The 15,131-nt window shown below is 41.1% G+C and overlaps 1 protein-coding gene across 1 annotated transcript; it reads left to right on the forward strand.

Annotated features, from left to right (window-relative positions):
• Positions 1–7,123: 7,123 nt before the first annotated feature.
• LOC148090486 (profilin-1-like) lies at positions 7,124–7,585 on the forward strand. The gene has a single exon (XM_087813366.1). It carries the CDS (start codon positions 7,124–7,126, stop codon positions 7,583–7,585), a length of 462 nt encoding a protein of 153 aa, XP_087669492.1.
• The last annotated feature ends 7,546 nt before the right edge of the window (positions 7,586–15,131 follow it).

The raw sequence follows: 15,131 nt of genomic DNA on the forward strand, positions 1-15,131 counted from the left end.
TCTTGGATTCAGTCCCTTGTTTTTCATTACTTTGTATACTTCATGCCATTCCTTTCTGGCTTAAAGTGTTTCTAGTGAGAAATTAGCTGACAGTATAATATGAGCACCCTTATCGGTAATTTTCTGTCTCTCTCTTGCAACCTTTAAGATTCTTTCTTTGTCTTTAACATTTGCCATTTTAATTATGATCTGTCTAGGTGTGGGTTTTTTTGTGTTTAACTTGATTGGGACTCTGTGTTTCTTGGGTGACTTTTTCCTTCACCAGGTTAGGGAAATTTTCTGTCACAATTTCTTTAAAGTGGTTCTCAATTATTTGCTCAGATTCTTCTCCTTCTGTAATCCCTTATGATGTGGATGTTATGTTTCATTTTGTTCCAAAGCTCCCTTAAACTCTCCTCCTGCTTTTTCTTCCCAATTACTGCTCTGAATGGGTGTTTTTCTACCTTGTTTTCTAATTCCCTGGTTTGGTCCTCAGCTTCTCCTAGTCTACTGTTAATTCCTTCCAAAGTGTTTTTTATTTCAGCTATGTCATTCTTCATTTCTGCTCAATTCATATTCATGGTTTCTACCTCTTTTTTTATGCTGGTGTAGTTATCATTAAGTTTTTTGGGCATCCTTATAACCATTGCTTTGAATTCTTTTTCTGACAAATTGCATGCCACCATTTCACTTAGTTCCTTTTCTGGTGAATCCTCTTTTACTTTCATTTGGGGGTTGTTTCTTTGTCTCCCCATTTTTGCTCTCCCTTTGTATTTGTTTCTATGTATTATATCAAACTGTTATTCCTCTCAGTCTTCGTGGGGTGGTCTTATGTAGTAGATGTTTTCTGGGAACTAGTGGTGGAGTCTCTTAAATCACCTGAGCTGGGTGCTCTAGGAATGCCACTTGTTTGATTTATTTTGGTCCTCTTGTTGTAATTGGGTCTTGAATGTAGTTGTCCTATTCATGAGTGGAATCTCCACTCAGGCTGGCTCACCCCAACCAGGTCATGAGTGAGGTTTTGTGGAAGTGCTGACAGAACAGAACAAAGTACAACAAAATGTAATAAGAAACAAAACAAACAAAACAAAAACATACACAAGACCCCAAGTGCAACAACAACAGCTACCACAAAAGAAGAGAGAATTAGGAAAGAGAAAAGAGAGCAAGAGTGATAGAAAAGAAAAAAGAAAAAAATATGAAGAGTAAAAGAAAGGGGGGAGAAAAGGGAATATGAAGGGGCAGAGATGAAATAAAGAAAATAAGAATAAAGAATAGGGGAAGGAAACCAGTATAAAAGAAAAGAGGTAGAAAAAATTTGAAATGAAAAATACAGGAGAAAACAGATAGACCTCAAATAAGAAAAAGACAAAAGATGGGAAAGCAGGAGAAAATGAAAAAAAAAAAAAAAATAGAGTAGGAAAAAGGAAGAGAAAAATTAGATATATGAAAGAAACAATAGAGACTAAAATAATAAAACATCAATAAAGCAGATAGATAATGAAGATATATTTTTAAAGGAACAAAAAGAAAAACCAAAGGAAACGAAAAAAAAAAACTGAAGTGTCGTTCATATCAGCAGAGTTTAGTGCCTCCTGGGAGCTCTCTTTGGGTCCTGCTCTTCTGCTGGCTGCTGGCTGCTGGCTGACTATTCTGTCTGCCAATTCTGGACATCCCAGGAGGTACTTAGGTGCTAACCACTGTCAGAAACTGTCCTCCTTTGTCTTTCAGCAACCTGTTTAAAGCTCCAAGGGACCCACAGTTTGTGTCTGTCACCACAGAACTTGGCTGTGCATTGGCCAGGCCATGCTGCACTCTAAGGGGGGTCTGTTAGCAGCACACAGCACAGGGTGGGTCAGCAACCTTCTCCAGGTTTCCTGGGCTCCACCTCCACCCACCTTCACCTGCCAGCGGAGTGGTCCTTCTCAATTATTCAAAACTCTCTTTCTGAAAAGTCTTTAGGCCAAATCGGGAGTATAGACCTCTGGGTCTCCTGTGAACGGGAGGTGCTTTTCAGTTTTCAGGGAAAGCGGTGGGTGTATTTCCCCTTGCCAGAGCTACTGCTCTGAGAGTGTCCCAGAATATTTCCCAGCCAGCTGGAAACCTTGAGTTTCTATCAGCTCTCTGGTCCCAGAGAAGCACCAATCAGGTTCCAGGGACAGTGGGGTGGATGGCCCCAACCCCTATCCAGTCACTGAGGCTTTCTGAGACTGTTCAAACCCGTAGGCTTGGCTACCGCTGCCACTGTTTCCTCTGCAAAGGTTGAAGTGCAGGGTGTGGCAGGCTGTATCACCTAGGGCTGGTGGTTCCTGGGAGGGGCTAACGCCTCTCAGGACAAATGGATGTTTTGGTTTGGGGGGTGGGCGGGGTATGACCCAATGCAGAACTCCTGGCTGCTGCTTTTCCATGTTTCCCCCCAGTGCTTCCCACCTGAGTCTCTCCTTAGGCACCTGCAGTTCGCACCGCGCTCCCTCCTCCAAAGCCTCAGGTGAGTAGCTGCAGAGGAAGCTCCTGTGGGCTCTGGGCTTAAAAGAAAAACAAAAAACCTGTGACTTTAACTCTGACCTGCTCCAGACACTACTGCAGCCAGCTGCCGTACCGCCTTTCACGGCTGGATGTTCCGTGGGCCCTTGGTCTAGGCTTTGGTACTCCAAGCTGTGAAGTGCAACCTGGCTTCTGGGCCTCGATCTTCTCAGGGAAATAACCCTCCCACAGCTAAGAAATCCCCCCTCACTCTCATCCTGTGGCCTGTGGAAGCTGGGTCAGCAACTCTTGGGACCTTGCCCTTCCTACCAGTCTCCAGGTGGTTTCTGTCCTTCCTTGATATAAGTCTCCTCCTCAGCTGGACCTCAGTTGGTAATTCTGGGTAAATGTTACCAATTTAATTGTATTTCCAGAGTGGCCCTGGGAGAAAGTGCAGGAAAGGTCTGTCTATTTGGCTGCCATATTCTCCTACCTCCTGGTGTTACAGTTTTCAATCTCCCCTCCCCTACAAAGTGATTTCTTTTCTCTATGTATGTAAGTAACACTTGCTAGTTAAAGTATTCATTCATCATATTCTTTCTTCTTCCCTATCCTAAAAGCCCTTCCCTCAATCTATGGCCCAATTGTCCATTGGGCTATCATTCCACAAACTTCAGTCCTTTTACTGCCAAATCTCTCAAAAGAATAGTCTAAACTTATCATTGCCTCCACTTCTTCATAACAAACTCCTTCCTCCCTAACCACTTCCACCAATTGGCTCTTTTACATAATCCTGAACTCCAATTGCGCTTCTCAGTGCTCACTCTTAAATTGTTTTGCAGCACTTAACACTGTTGATTCCTTCTTAACATTTAGACTTTGTTGTAAAGCAGACTCACTGCCTGCATTCCTAACTGTTCCTTCTTTGCCTCCTTCCCAGCTCCTCTTTGTCTTTCTTTAGCCACTTCCTGGCTACTGTCCTCATGCCTCTTCTATTTTTTCCCCTTGTTAATCTTGATCTCACCCTCAAGTTCAATTCTTACCTTTAGTAGGGACTCCCAAATTTACATCTCAAGTCCTGTGACCTTTCTTCTGAGTTCAAATTTGAAACTTCCAACTATCCCCTAAGAGTTCTACTTGGGTGTTCCTCTAGCATATTAAGGGCCTAATGTCCAAGACAAATTCATCTTTCACACCCTCCTCCTGACCCTTTCTCTCTCCCACCTCTGCCACCTGCTATTTCTCAAGTTTTCCCTATCCCTATTAATGCCACCACCATTTTTCCCAGTTTCTCTGAAAAAACAAATAAACAAACAAAAACACACCTTCATTTCCATACAGTTTCAGATAGTGAAAAGGGGTGTAGACTCCCAAGTTCAAATTTTGGCTCTGTTATTTTGCTAATAGTATGTGACCCTTGGCAAGCTACACAGGCTCTCTTGGTTTAAGTTTTCTCACCTGTAAATCCATTCTAATATGGTACTCCTGAGGATTCAAAGGCATAACACATATAAGGTAACAGGAACATCAGTGAATATTGATGGTTACCATCCCTTTCTCAACTCAATTATTAAACATGTCTGTTCCTCTTTCTCTCTCTTTCAGATGACTACCTTGCTGATAAAGTAAAGGCCATCAGAAAGGAAATTTCACATCCTCTCATAACTGAATTTGCTTACTGCCCTGCATGTGGACACATAAAATCTGCCTTCAATGAATCAGCTGTTCTTGAGCCTTCCTTAGGCAACCCCTCCACTTGTCCACTCACTGTCATTCTCCTTCACCTACTCAGTTGTCCCTTCTTTCCTTTATCATGAAACATTCCCAGTACCAGATAATTTCCATCAGCACAAAACCTGCTATAATGTATATTTCTAATTAAAAACAAACAAACAAACAAATTCTTCTTACCCTAGCTGGTTTGGCTCAGTGGTTAGAGAGTTGGCCAGTGGACTGAAGGGTCCCAGGTTCTATTCTGGATAAGGGCACATACCTCAGTTGCAGGCTCAATCCCTAGGCCCTGCTGGGGTGTGTGCAGGAGGCAACCAATCGATATATCTCTCTCACATCGATGTTTCTCTCTCCTCCCCCTCCCCCCTGCCACTCTCTCTGAAAAGCAATGGAAAAAATATCCTCGGCCAAAAAAACTTTTCTTGAATCACATTAGTCTATACTTACCATCGCATTTCCCTGTTGCACTTTATAGCAAAACTCCTTCTCCCCATTTCTTTTCCTCTCTTCCCATTCTGTCTTGTAATAACTTTCACCAGGTTTTCCCCTACCACCACACAAAACTGCCCTTGTCAAGGTTAGAAGCATTTCCATATTGCAGAATCCATTGGTCAATTCTCTCCTCTTCTTGTCCTCTCAGCAGTATCAAATCACTACCTTCCCTTTGATACTTTTTTTTTTTTAAACTTGACTTCAGAGACACTACTCTCCTGTTTCTCTGACCTCTCTTTCCCAATCTCCTTTGCTGTTTATCCCTCATCTTACCTATCCCTACATGTTGCAGTGCTACCAGGGTTCAGACCTTAGTTATCTTTTCTATTCACTCTTATTCCCTGAGAGCTGTCATCCAGTCCCATCCCTTTAAATATTGTTTATTTCTAGAGAACAGTCAAAATTTTATCTCTAGTCCTAATCTTTCCTCTGAACTCTTAAATTTAAATAATATCCAACAGCTTACTGCAAATGTCTATTTGAATGTCTTAGAGGCATCTCAAACTTACCATATCCAGAACTGAACTTTTTATTTCTACCTACATCCTCAAACATGATCTTTCCATAGTATTTACCTCAGGAGATGACAACTCTTAGAGGCATCCTCTTTCTCATATCCCAAGCCTGACACATAATCAAATCTTATCAGCTCATCTTTCAAAATATTATACAAATCCAACTTTCTCTCACTTCTGTACCCTCATCCAAGCCTTTATTTTTTCTTGCCCAGATTGTTGTCACAGTCTGGTCTCCATGTTTTGTCCCTGTTCCCCCTTGAATCTATTCTCCACATAGCACCTTCTAGACTCTAGAATCTATAGTGAAGTCATTCTGCTTAAAACATTCCAGTAGCTCTCCATCTCAGAGTAAAAGCCAAACCCTTAATCACAGCCTACAAAGCCCTACATATGATCTAAACCCAGTACCTCTTTGACTACCTCTTCTACCACCCAGTTCTCTCTCTGATTATGCCATACTGATCTCCTTGCTTTTTCTCTAATATTCCAGATATGCTTCTGCCTCAGGGCCTTTATACTTGCTACTCCCTCTGCCTAGAATGCCCTTCCCCCAGATATTCACATGTTCACTCCCTCATCTTTGTCAGGTCTCTGATCAAGTAACCATATCGGAGAATCCTTAGTTGAGCACCTTATAAAACCACCACCACTCCTTTGCTCTACCCTTCCAACCCTTTTTCATCATAGTTATTAACACCACCTGATATACTATAAATGCCTTTGCCATTTATCATTTGTCTCCCCCTCTAGGATGTCAGCTTCATGAAGGCAGGGACTTTTGGTTTATTGCTTGATCTCCAAAGTATACAACACACCTGACACACAGTAAGTTCTCAATAAATACTTGTTGAATAAATGGATTTTCAAAGCAGTCCTAGATTTTCACTACATTTAACTTTAGCCATTCTTCCTAATATTCCATCTTTAAGGCAAGTTGGTGTCATTTTCGAGGAAATTAAGGCACAGGCAATGATTTTCTAGAGGCTGCAGAAGAGTCAGAAGTCATATTGAACTCCACAAGAGTGTAGAAATCCTGGGAATAAGAGGGGAAATATTAGACTCATAAATTATTTTTAGTGAAAGGGATACTATTATTTTCTATTTATTATTTATTTGTCTTTTTACAGTATGATGACAGCTCCAAGAGGCTTTTATCTTTACTACTGTAATCCAGTGCCTAGAAAAAGACTTTGGCACATAGTGAATGCTTCATAAATACTTGCTGAGTGACTAGATAAGAATGAATGACTATATTCACAGCTGGTGTGGGGCAAGAGATAAACTAGATGAAAAGAATCTGGAGTCAGAGAAACAATTTGGAGGCTATTTTGGTTGTCCCAAAAGAAGTTGTGAACTGGTGAACCTGTGGGCTTTTTGACTTTGTACCTAGAGCTCAGGTCTCAGTAAGATTAGCGAACATCTGAGATACTAGTTGCTGCAATAAATCTCATCTGTCCTTTATATCCAAAATTCCAACTCATTTATTGCCCACTTATGTTCTACTTTGAGGGCTTTTCCGCTATTAGCGGTTGGTGTTCTTCTCATGTTATCCTAGGGATATAAGTGTATTCTGCCCCCCATCTCACTAGCTAGAGATACGGCCTCAGAAAGTTACTGCCAAAGATACGGCCTCAGAAAGTTACTGCCAAAGGTCACCCATGATGTGGTGGATGATGACTACTTAAAAAGTCACAGAGCCTTTGTGATTTCACTCCTCTAGAGGTAGCTTGATAAATCACAGCAGAGGGTAACTGTGGCATAACTTCATACAAGTCACCAAGACCTCTCTCCACCTGAGTACAGCAGAAACAGACTGTATTTCTAACTTATTTTAGTCTTTGCTTATCAGTCATCTCAAACCAGTTGCCAACAAATGTCTTTTGAAGACCAACTTGCTACAAGGCACTTTATTCATTGTTTAGAGACAACTTACTTGAATCATGCAGTGCTTAAGGGATATCAACCAAGAGGTCTGCCAAAACTGCATCACCCTCTTCCTGCAGACTGAGATGCTCTGTGCTGCAGCAATTATCACCAATTCTCCACCCTGGTTGTTAGCTTCTTATCCTGAAGGCAACTTGTTCCAGTTAACCCAGGAAGAAATTCAGATCTTGCTTGCAAGAGAGGGCAGAGAGAAGTTGTTTCTTCAGGGAATCACCCTTGCGGGGACTAAATGCTTGTTAATCCAGGGCAACCTGTACACTGAGGGCAACAACACCATGGACTTCCAGACCAAAGGTCAGAGTTGCAGCAGCCAGGCAGTGACGGTAATTCATATCAAGTCTGTATACCTTGTGTTGATGGGACAAAAAGGAACAGAAGGAGGGTCTCTCACCCTCAATGCTTTTGAGATGGCAAGTTACATCACAGAGGTCATTCATCAACACATGGCCCGTTTCTAACTAAATAAAAAGGTCATGATATTTGACCTGGAATTTAAGTTTAGTGTTATCTGTTTCACTTACTAAATTAACGTGGTACTGAGGAGAAAAGAAAAGGAGATCTCATCAGGTTTGGAGGTGTGTGTGTGTGGTATGGGTATGTGTGTGTATTTGTATACATATTTGTGTCTGTGTTGGGGGGGTTAAGACATTTGGGGTTCTAGGCCTTTTGTATACCTAGAACATCATCCTTCCCTTCTTAGCACCTGGAGAAGAAAGTAGTGGGAGTAGTGGACAGAGAACTAGAAAATCGTTGTTCTAATACCAATTTTTTCCTGATTTACTATGAGATCTTTCTCCTCTGAACCTCAGTTTCTTTATATGTTCAATAAAGGGTACACTATATCTCTAAGGTCCCTTCAAGCTCTGGAAATCGAGAATTTTTGTAACCTCACCATATCCTTCAAGGTTCAGCTAAAGTATTACCTCCTCAAGGAATTTTTCTCTGCCTGCCTCAATATTTGGGGCTAACCCTGATTTGAACTTTGAGAGCACTAACTCTCTGGGTCATTTGTTTGGCCCTTAATCACACTTTGCTCAACATTTCTTGGATGATTGTTCTATGCTCTTGTTTAACTTTTCACACACATGTTACTTACTTTTGTTTCCCAACTTGATTATAATCTCCTAAAGGGCAGATGGTGTATTCTCTACTTCTCTGTTTCCCTCCTGGGTTAACCCAGAATGGGAATCTGCCAGGGAAGCTAGTTACATGCCTAAAATCACTTAGAAAAGGAGAGCCCTAGCTGATTTGGCTCAGTGGTTAGAGTGGCGGCTGGCCCACAGACTGAAGGGTCCTGGGTTTGGTTCTGGCCAAGGGCATGTACCTTGGTTGCAGGCTCAGTCAGGGCATGTGCAGGAGGCAGCCAATCAATGTGTCTGTCTCACATTGATGTTTCTCTCTCTCCCTCCCTTCCAATCCCTCAAAACATCCTCAGGTGGGGGGGGAAGAAAAAGAGATTTTTCCAAAGTGAGGTTTCTGCTGTGCGTGTGTGATCCAGGGTGCTTGTGGCTAGATTTTCTTCTTCCAATTTGTAGCTCACCTTTGCACCATTTATCTGTTCATTGTTGTCACCATCAGGGAAAACGTGGGTGGGCAGGAGTTAATAAAGGAAGTGAAAAATTCTAAATATTTTATCTGACTTGTTGCTAGCAGCTCTGGGAAAGCTGGGGTGAGAGAAAGAAGAAATGGGAAAGATGAGATTGAATAAAAAAAACATAGTACTTATTTGACTCTGCTGTTTCTAGTCCGCAGGAGCAGTGATTATGGAGAACTTTCTTCTGTGTTAATTACAAGGAACCACCTCTACCCACGCCCCCCAACACACAACCTCATGAGCTTGCAAAGTGCCAGGTTTCAACATGGGGTTTGTTAAAATCTCTACAGCAATGCCATTCAATACAAATATAATAATATTAGTCACATGAAATTTAAAACTTTTAGTAGTGACATTAAAAAATTAAACAGGTGAACTTAATTTTAGAAATATTTTTATTTAACACAGTACATCCAAAATATTATTTAAACTTATAATCAATAAAAATATTATTGATGAGATAATTTGCGTTTTATGCCAAAAATTCAAAATCTGGTCTGTATTTTGCATTTGCAACACATCTCAATTCAAACAGGCCACATTTCAAGTGCTCAATAGTCACATGTATCTAGTGGCTACTGTATTGTGCAGCATGGATCTAGGCCAATCCCATCTAATGTTTGAAACCCTTTTGCAACATTCTGCTAGTACATCCATCCATACATCCCATCAACACATTGCATGCCAGGCACTGACTAACTAATTAATGAAAATGTCAAAAAAGAAGAAAAAGAGGCTGTTTAGATAAAATTCTAATGGAAATAAGGGAAAAGATAAATTACAGTACAATGAAGTAATGCTATGAAAAGTTTGTATTTTCAAATATGTATTGAACCCTTACTATGTGTCAGACACTGTTCCAGACACAGCAGTGGACAAAATACACAAAAACCCATTGTTCATGGAGCTTACATTCTAATAGGAGAAACAGATAATATGTGTCAGGAGATGGTAAGGGTTATGAAGACAAACAAAGCAGTATAGAGGGTGATAGAGAGTGATGGAAGGGACCATTTTATATTATTATTATTTTAATATATCTTTATTGATTTCAGAGAGAAGAAGGGAGAAAGAGAGAGAGAGATAGAAACATCAATGATGAGAGAGTCATTGATCAGCTGCCTCCTTCACACCCTCTACTGGGGATTGAGCCTGCAACTGGGAATGTGCCCTGACTGGGAATCAAACCATGATCTTCTGGATCACAGGTCGATGCTCAACCACTGAACCACACCGTCTAAGCAGAAGGGACTATTTTAAATAAGGAGGTCACGGTGGCCTCTCTGGAGAGTGGATATCAGTGTGGAGGCCTAATGAGGTAAGGGAGTGGGCCATGTCAAGAACTGGGGTATGTGTTGCAGGCAGAGAGATGAGCCATTCAAAAGTGTGGGGGCAGCAGTGTGCCTGGTCTGTTGAGGAACTATCAGGAGGTTAATGTGGTTGTAGCCTCCCAAGTCAATGCTCCCTTTCCCTCCTCACCTGTAGCAACCTCAAGCATGGTGGTGATGCTGCCTCCCAGGGTGGAGCAGCAAAGTAGAACAAAAGTTCTCATCACCCTCCTTCGGGGCCCTCTTTTTCTAATGAAATTGCCTTAACAACTTTTTTGGCAGACACATCATATTCCTGACTCACATTGAGTTCCTGATTAACTAAACCCCCTAAGGCTTTTTCACTCTGGCTGCTGTTAAGAAAGGAGTTTGAAATAATGGCAGGGCAACTGTGGCTGGTGTAGCTCAGTTGGTTGGAGCATTGTCCCATACACCAAAGGGTTGCAGGCTTGATTCCCCTGTCAGGGCACATACCTGGGTTGTGGGTTCATTCCCTGGTTGGGGCATGTACATACAGGAAGGCAATCGATTGATGTTTCTCTCCCACATCAATGTTTTCCTCTCTCTCTCTCTCTTCCCCTCTCTCTAGAATCAATAAGCATGCCCTCAGGTGAAGATAGAAAGAGGAAGGAAGGAAGGAAGGAAGGAAGGAAGGAAGGAAGGAAGGAAGGAAGGAAGGAAGGAAGGAAGGAAGGAAGGAAGGAAGGAAGGAAGGAAGGAAGGAAGAAGGGAGGAAGGGGAAGAAAGAGGGAGGGAGGAAAGGAGGGAGGGGGAAGGGAGGGAGGGAGAGGGAAAGAGAAAAAGAAAGAAAGAGAGAGAGAGAGGGAGAGAGAGAGAGAGAAAAGAAAAAGAAAGAGAAAGAAAGAAAGAAAGAAAGAAAGAAAGAAAGAAAGAAAGAAAGAAAGAAAGAAAGAAAGAAAGAAAGAAAGAAAGAAAGAAAGAGAGAGAGAGACAGAGAGAAAGAGAGAGAGAGAAAGAAAGAAAGAAAGAAAGAAAGAAAGAAAGAAAGAAAGAAAGAAAGAAAGAAAGAAAGAAAAGAAAGGAAAGAAAGAAAGAAAGAAAGAAAGAAAGAAAGAAAGAAAGAAAGAAAGAAAGAAAGAAAGAAAGAGAAAGAAAGAAAGAAAGAAAGAAAGAAAGAAAGAAAGAAAGAAAGAAAGAAAGAAAGAAAGAAAGAAAGAAAGAAAGAAAGAAAGAAAAAGAAATAGAGAGAAAGAGAGAGGCAGGGCAACAAGCCAGGGAAAAAATTACATGTCACTGTGGCATGATACATATCCCTAAAGGGAAAGAGAGGGAAAAGTGAGATGACGAATCATGAAAGTGAATCATTAAGATAATTGAGGCTTCTACGTTATTCTTTGCAGCCTGGATCTCCCAAGCAAAGAGACATGTTCAGAAAGTAGGGCTACTGAGATAAAATGGCCTTGCCAGTTAGAGAGGTCCAGGCAAATTCTTAATTTGAAGATAAGCTAAAGTACCCAGATGCCCCATTGAACAAGAAACTCCATTGGGCCTGAGTGGTAAACCGGAAATAAGAAGGGAACCCAGGTGATTGCCATCCAACAGTGATCTTGCCTTTTCCAGCCAGAGAGAAACACTGGCCCTAGGTTGTTGCTATGGTAAAGTCTTACCTTGGAGACTGAATGTACTCTGCATAAAAATAAGCTGGAACTGAATGTGGAGTGAAACTCATTTGGGTTGTTCTATCCCCAGAAGGCATCGGGGGAGGCCTTCATGGGAGGGCTCAGGAAAGCTTGCTTGAGCCTTACAAGGAAAACCCATCTCCTCTCCATCCATCCTGTGTATCCCTGGTGCTTTGGGTACCCACAGTGAGATTCAGAAGCTAGCCTTAACTTGCCTCTGCAGCCTTGGTGCCCACACTTCCTCTCTTGTACGTTGCAGTTCAGGTGCATTGAGAAACTCATTGTTTTGAGGACATGCTTCACAATTTCCCTCATGGTATTATTAGAATTCACTATCACCTGCCTTCCCCCTCCCATTATCTAACAATCTCAAGCCCATATACTACTCATTTTCTTAAACCCAGCCACCAGGCCCATTCCTCTAAGGATATTCCTTATTCCCCAATTTTGAAGGCATTCCCTCATGCTTTGGAATCCCCCGCCTCCTTCTTTGCACCTTTTCCATGGCACTTAACCCTTTCAACTTTCAGTCATTACTAGGTATGTACATATCTTCTCTCCTTTATTAGCCTGTAAGTTCCCCTAGAGATGACTATCTGGCTACAACCCCCGTTAGCAGATGTTTGCAGGATTATTAAATAAATGGCAGACAATACATTAATGGATAAAGGAATGGGTTTCCAGCCACGCCTTTTCTTTGGTTTCCCAGTTTACATGATTGGAGAATGAAGGGAAGTTATTGATGATTTTTCATCATCTGTTGTCTCCTCCATTCCCCAGTACCAGTCACTAATTCCCTTGCCTCTAGGCAGCAGAGTGTCTCACTCTGGGAAATATTTAGCTATGGTTTTGAGGCTCTTTGTGATTATTATTTTCCTTGCTTAGGGTGAGCTCCATGCCAAGTGAAAGGTAGGCAAAATTAATAGTATAGAAATTGAATGAAAAACTCCCTTTGGGTGTTTATTATTGCACAAAATGTTCATTCTCTTTGCTAATTTAAAGTTCTACATGCAGTATATTCTTATATTCATATGTTTATTTATTTTTTACTTGGATTGTATATAAAGGCATTTACAATGGGGTAAAAAGGCTTGAATTATGAGAATGTGGATCCCAGCCCTGAGCTATCACTTATTATGTAATCCTGCACTAATCACTTACCTCTATGGGCCTCTAGTTCTTCACCTACAAAATGGAAATGTTGATACCACTCTTCTTGGTACTTGGGCAAAATTAGAGACATACTGAAAACAAGGCTTGGAGCAGTACCTGAATCTTGAGTTTGTTAGGGATAGGCCCTACTTACCAGAGAGATGGTGGAGTGTCCCCCTCACAAGAGACCTTTACTGTCTATAAACCTTTCCAATGTCTTTGATTTTCCACAATGCCTCTTTTAATAAAGGCATCCTCTTCTAAAGACCTTGGTAAAATGCCAAGCTCCAGTCTTAGAAGGGATGGCATATTAACCTATTAGCCTTAATATGACTGAGCATATCACATTAGCTCTAGTCAGTTACTCTGCTGAGTACAGGGTTCTAAGGGAATAAGATCCAGGAACAGCAAGTTTTGAGCAATGGAAAGGGAGGGGGAGATAAAAGTGATTATATATATCTACATCTACATCTATATGATTCATTATTGCTTTTGTATAAAAATGGCACCATTTCCCCAGATGTTGAGGCAGATATGTGACTGTCATCTTTAATGCGTACTTCTCCTGTAAACTCACCCTCACACGTAATCAGTCACCAATCCTATTAATTATCCATCTTAAATACCTCTCAAGTCTGTCCACTTTATTTCCATTGCCACTGGTACCACATAAATTTAAGCTAAGTTCATTTCTTACCAATAATTTAGCCTCCTAGCTAGTTTTACTTCCTTCGGGTTACACATCTCCCCAATTTATCTCCACAAAGCAGCTACAATGATGTATTTTAAATGTAAATCTGATACTTAAAACACTACTATGGCTTCCAGTTGTGTATGTACTATTATTAGAATAAAAAAAGAAAACCCCACTATAGCTTACAATGCCTTGCAAGGTCAAGCCCTAACTACCTCTTGAACTTCACTTTATACTATACTCCTTTGCTCTACACTACAGCCATAGCCAAATGTTTTAAGCTCTTACCTGAGGACCTTTGCACATTTCCCTCTGCCTAGACCCCTCCATTTCTTTCTCCTTCACTTCTGTCCCTCATTGTCTCCCAATAATACTTGCTCATCCTTCAGATCTCACCTGAAAAGTTGCTTTCTCTATCAAGCACTCCAAGAATACACATAGGTTAGGTCCAACCAAAGTCTGATTCTAAGCACCCCGCACTTGCTCTTCGGACATTCAGAAAACTTTTCTATGGTCCGCCTTCCTTATCAAGCTCTTAGCATAAAAAGAATTGAAATTAGCTTGCCTTGTTCACTGTTTCACTCTTCTTATATCACATAATGGATGATCAATAAATGTTTTTGAATGAATCAATGAATTACTATCTTACAGGAATCTTAAATTTATTATATTCAAACTGAAATTATTATCTCTACTTCCACCACCATGCCTTCTCTCTTCTAGTACTTCACATATTTTTTTAAAAATATATCTTTATTGATTTCAGAGAGAGGAAGGGAGAGGGAGAGAGAGAGATAGAAACCTCAATGATGAGAGAGTCATTGATCGGCTGCAGCCCACAACCCGGCCATGTGCCCTGACAGGGAATCGAACCCGATCTCCTGGATCCTAGGTCGATGCTCAACTGCTGAGCCATGCCCGGCTGGGCAGTACTTCACATATTAATTTATAGCATCACTGGCTTCTATAGGTTCCCTCAAGAACTGAGCCTGAGACAAGTATTTAGAAACAATAATTTATTTAGCAGGTGATCTCAGGAAGCATGAGTGAGTGAACAAAGAGAGACACTGAAGGAGGAAATCTAATGTAAAGATGCATTATTCAGATCATTGCTTAGACAACAGAAGCTTGATTCCAATTGGATATCTGAGAAGCATACAGAATGCCTCCCAGAATTGTCTACCTAAATATATTTCAAAGGCTCGAGGATATATCTAATCCCATTTCCCCCTCTGATTGAGGGTTGCCCATAAGGAGCATTAATTTTCCCTGTACTTCTGGGTTCTTTTGAGAAAGCTCCACAGCATCAGAAAAAGCACTAGGACAGAATTCAGAAAGATGTTCAATGTGCTCTTGAGATAGGAGACTATCAGCTAGGAGTGAGTCAGAACTGTTCATTACAGCTGTAGCTAAAAATCAGAGGTGGTCCAAGGGAATGTGATATGGGTGCCAAAATTTCTGCTCAACCACTGTATTATTTTCTATAGCTGAGTAATATTAATTACCAAAACTTGGCAGTTTAAATCAAAATTCATTTATTAGCTCACAGTTTGTTGGTAGAAGTCTGGGTGAGTGTATCTGGGTTCACTGCTTGCA

This window comes from Miniopterus natalensis, chromosome X (assembly GCF_054644295.1).
Source record: "Miniopterus natalensis isolate mMinNat1 chromosome X, mMinNat1.hap1, whole genome shotgun sequence".
NCBI classification, from domain to species: domain Eukaryota; kingdom Metazoa; phylum Chordata; class Mammalia; order Chiroptera; family Miniopteridae; genus Miniopterus; species Miniopterus natalensis.

Excerpts from the sequence above, each read along its gene's own strand:
- LOC148090486 (XM_087813366.1), top strand. The coding sequence starts at position 7,124 with ATGCAGTGCTTAAGGGATATCAACCAAGAGGTCTGCCAAAACTGCATC.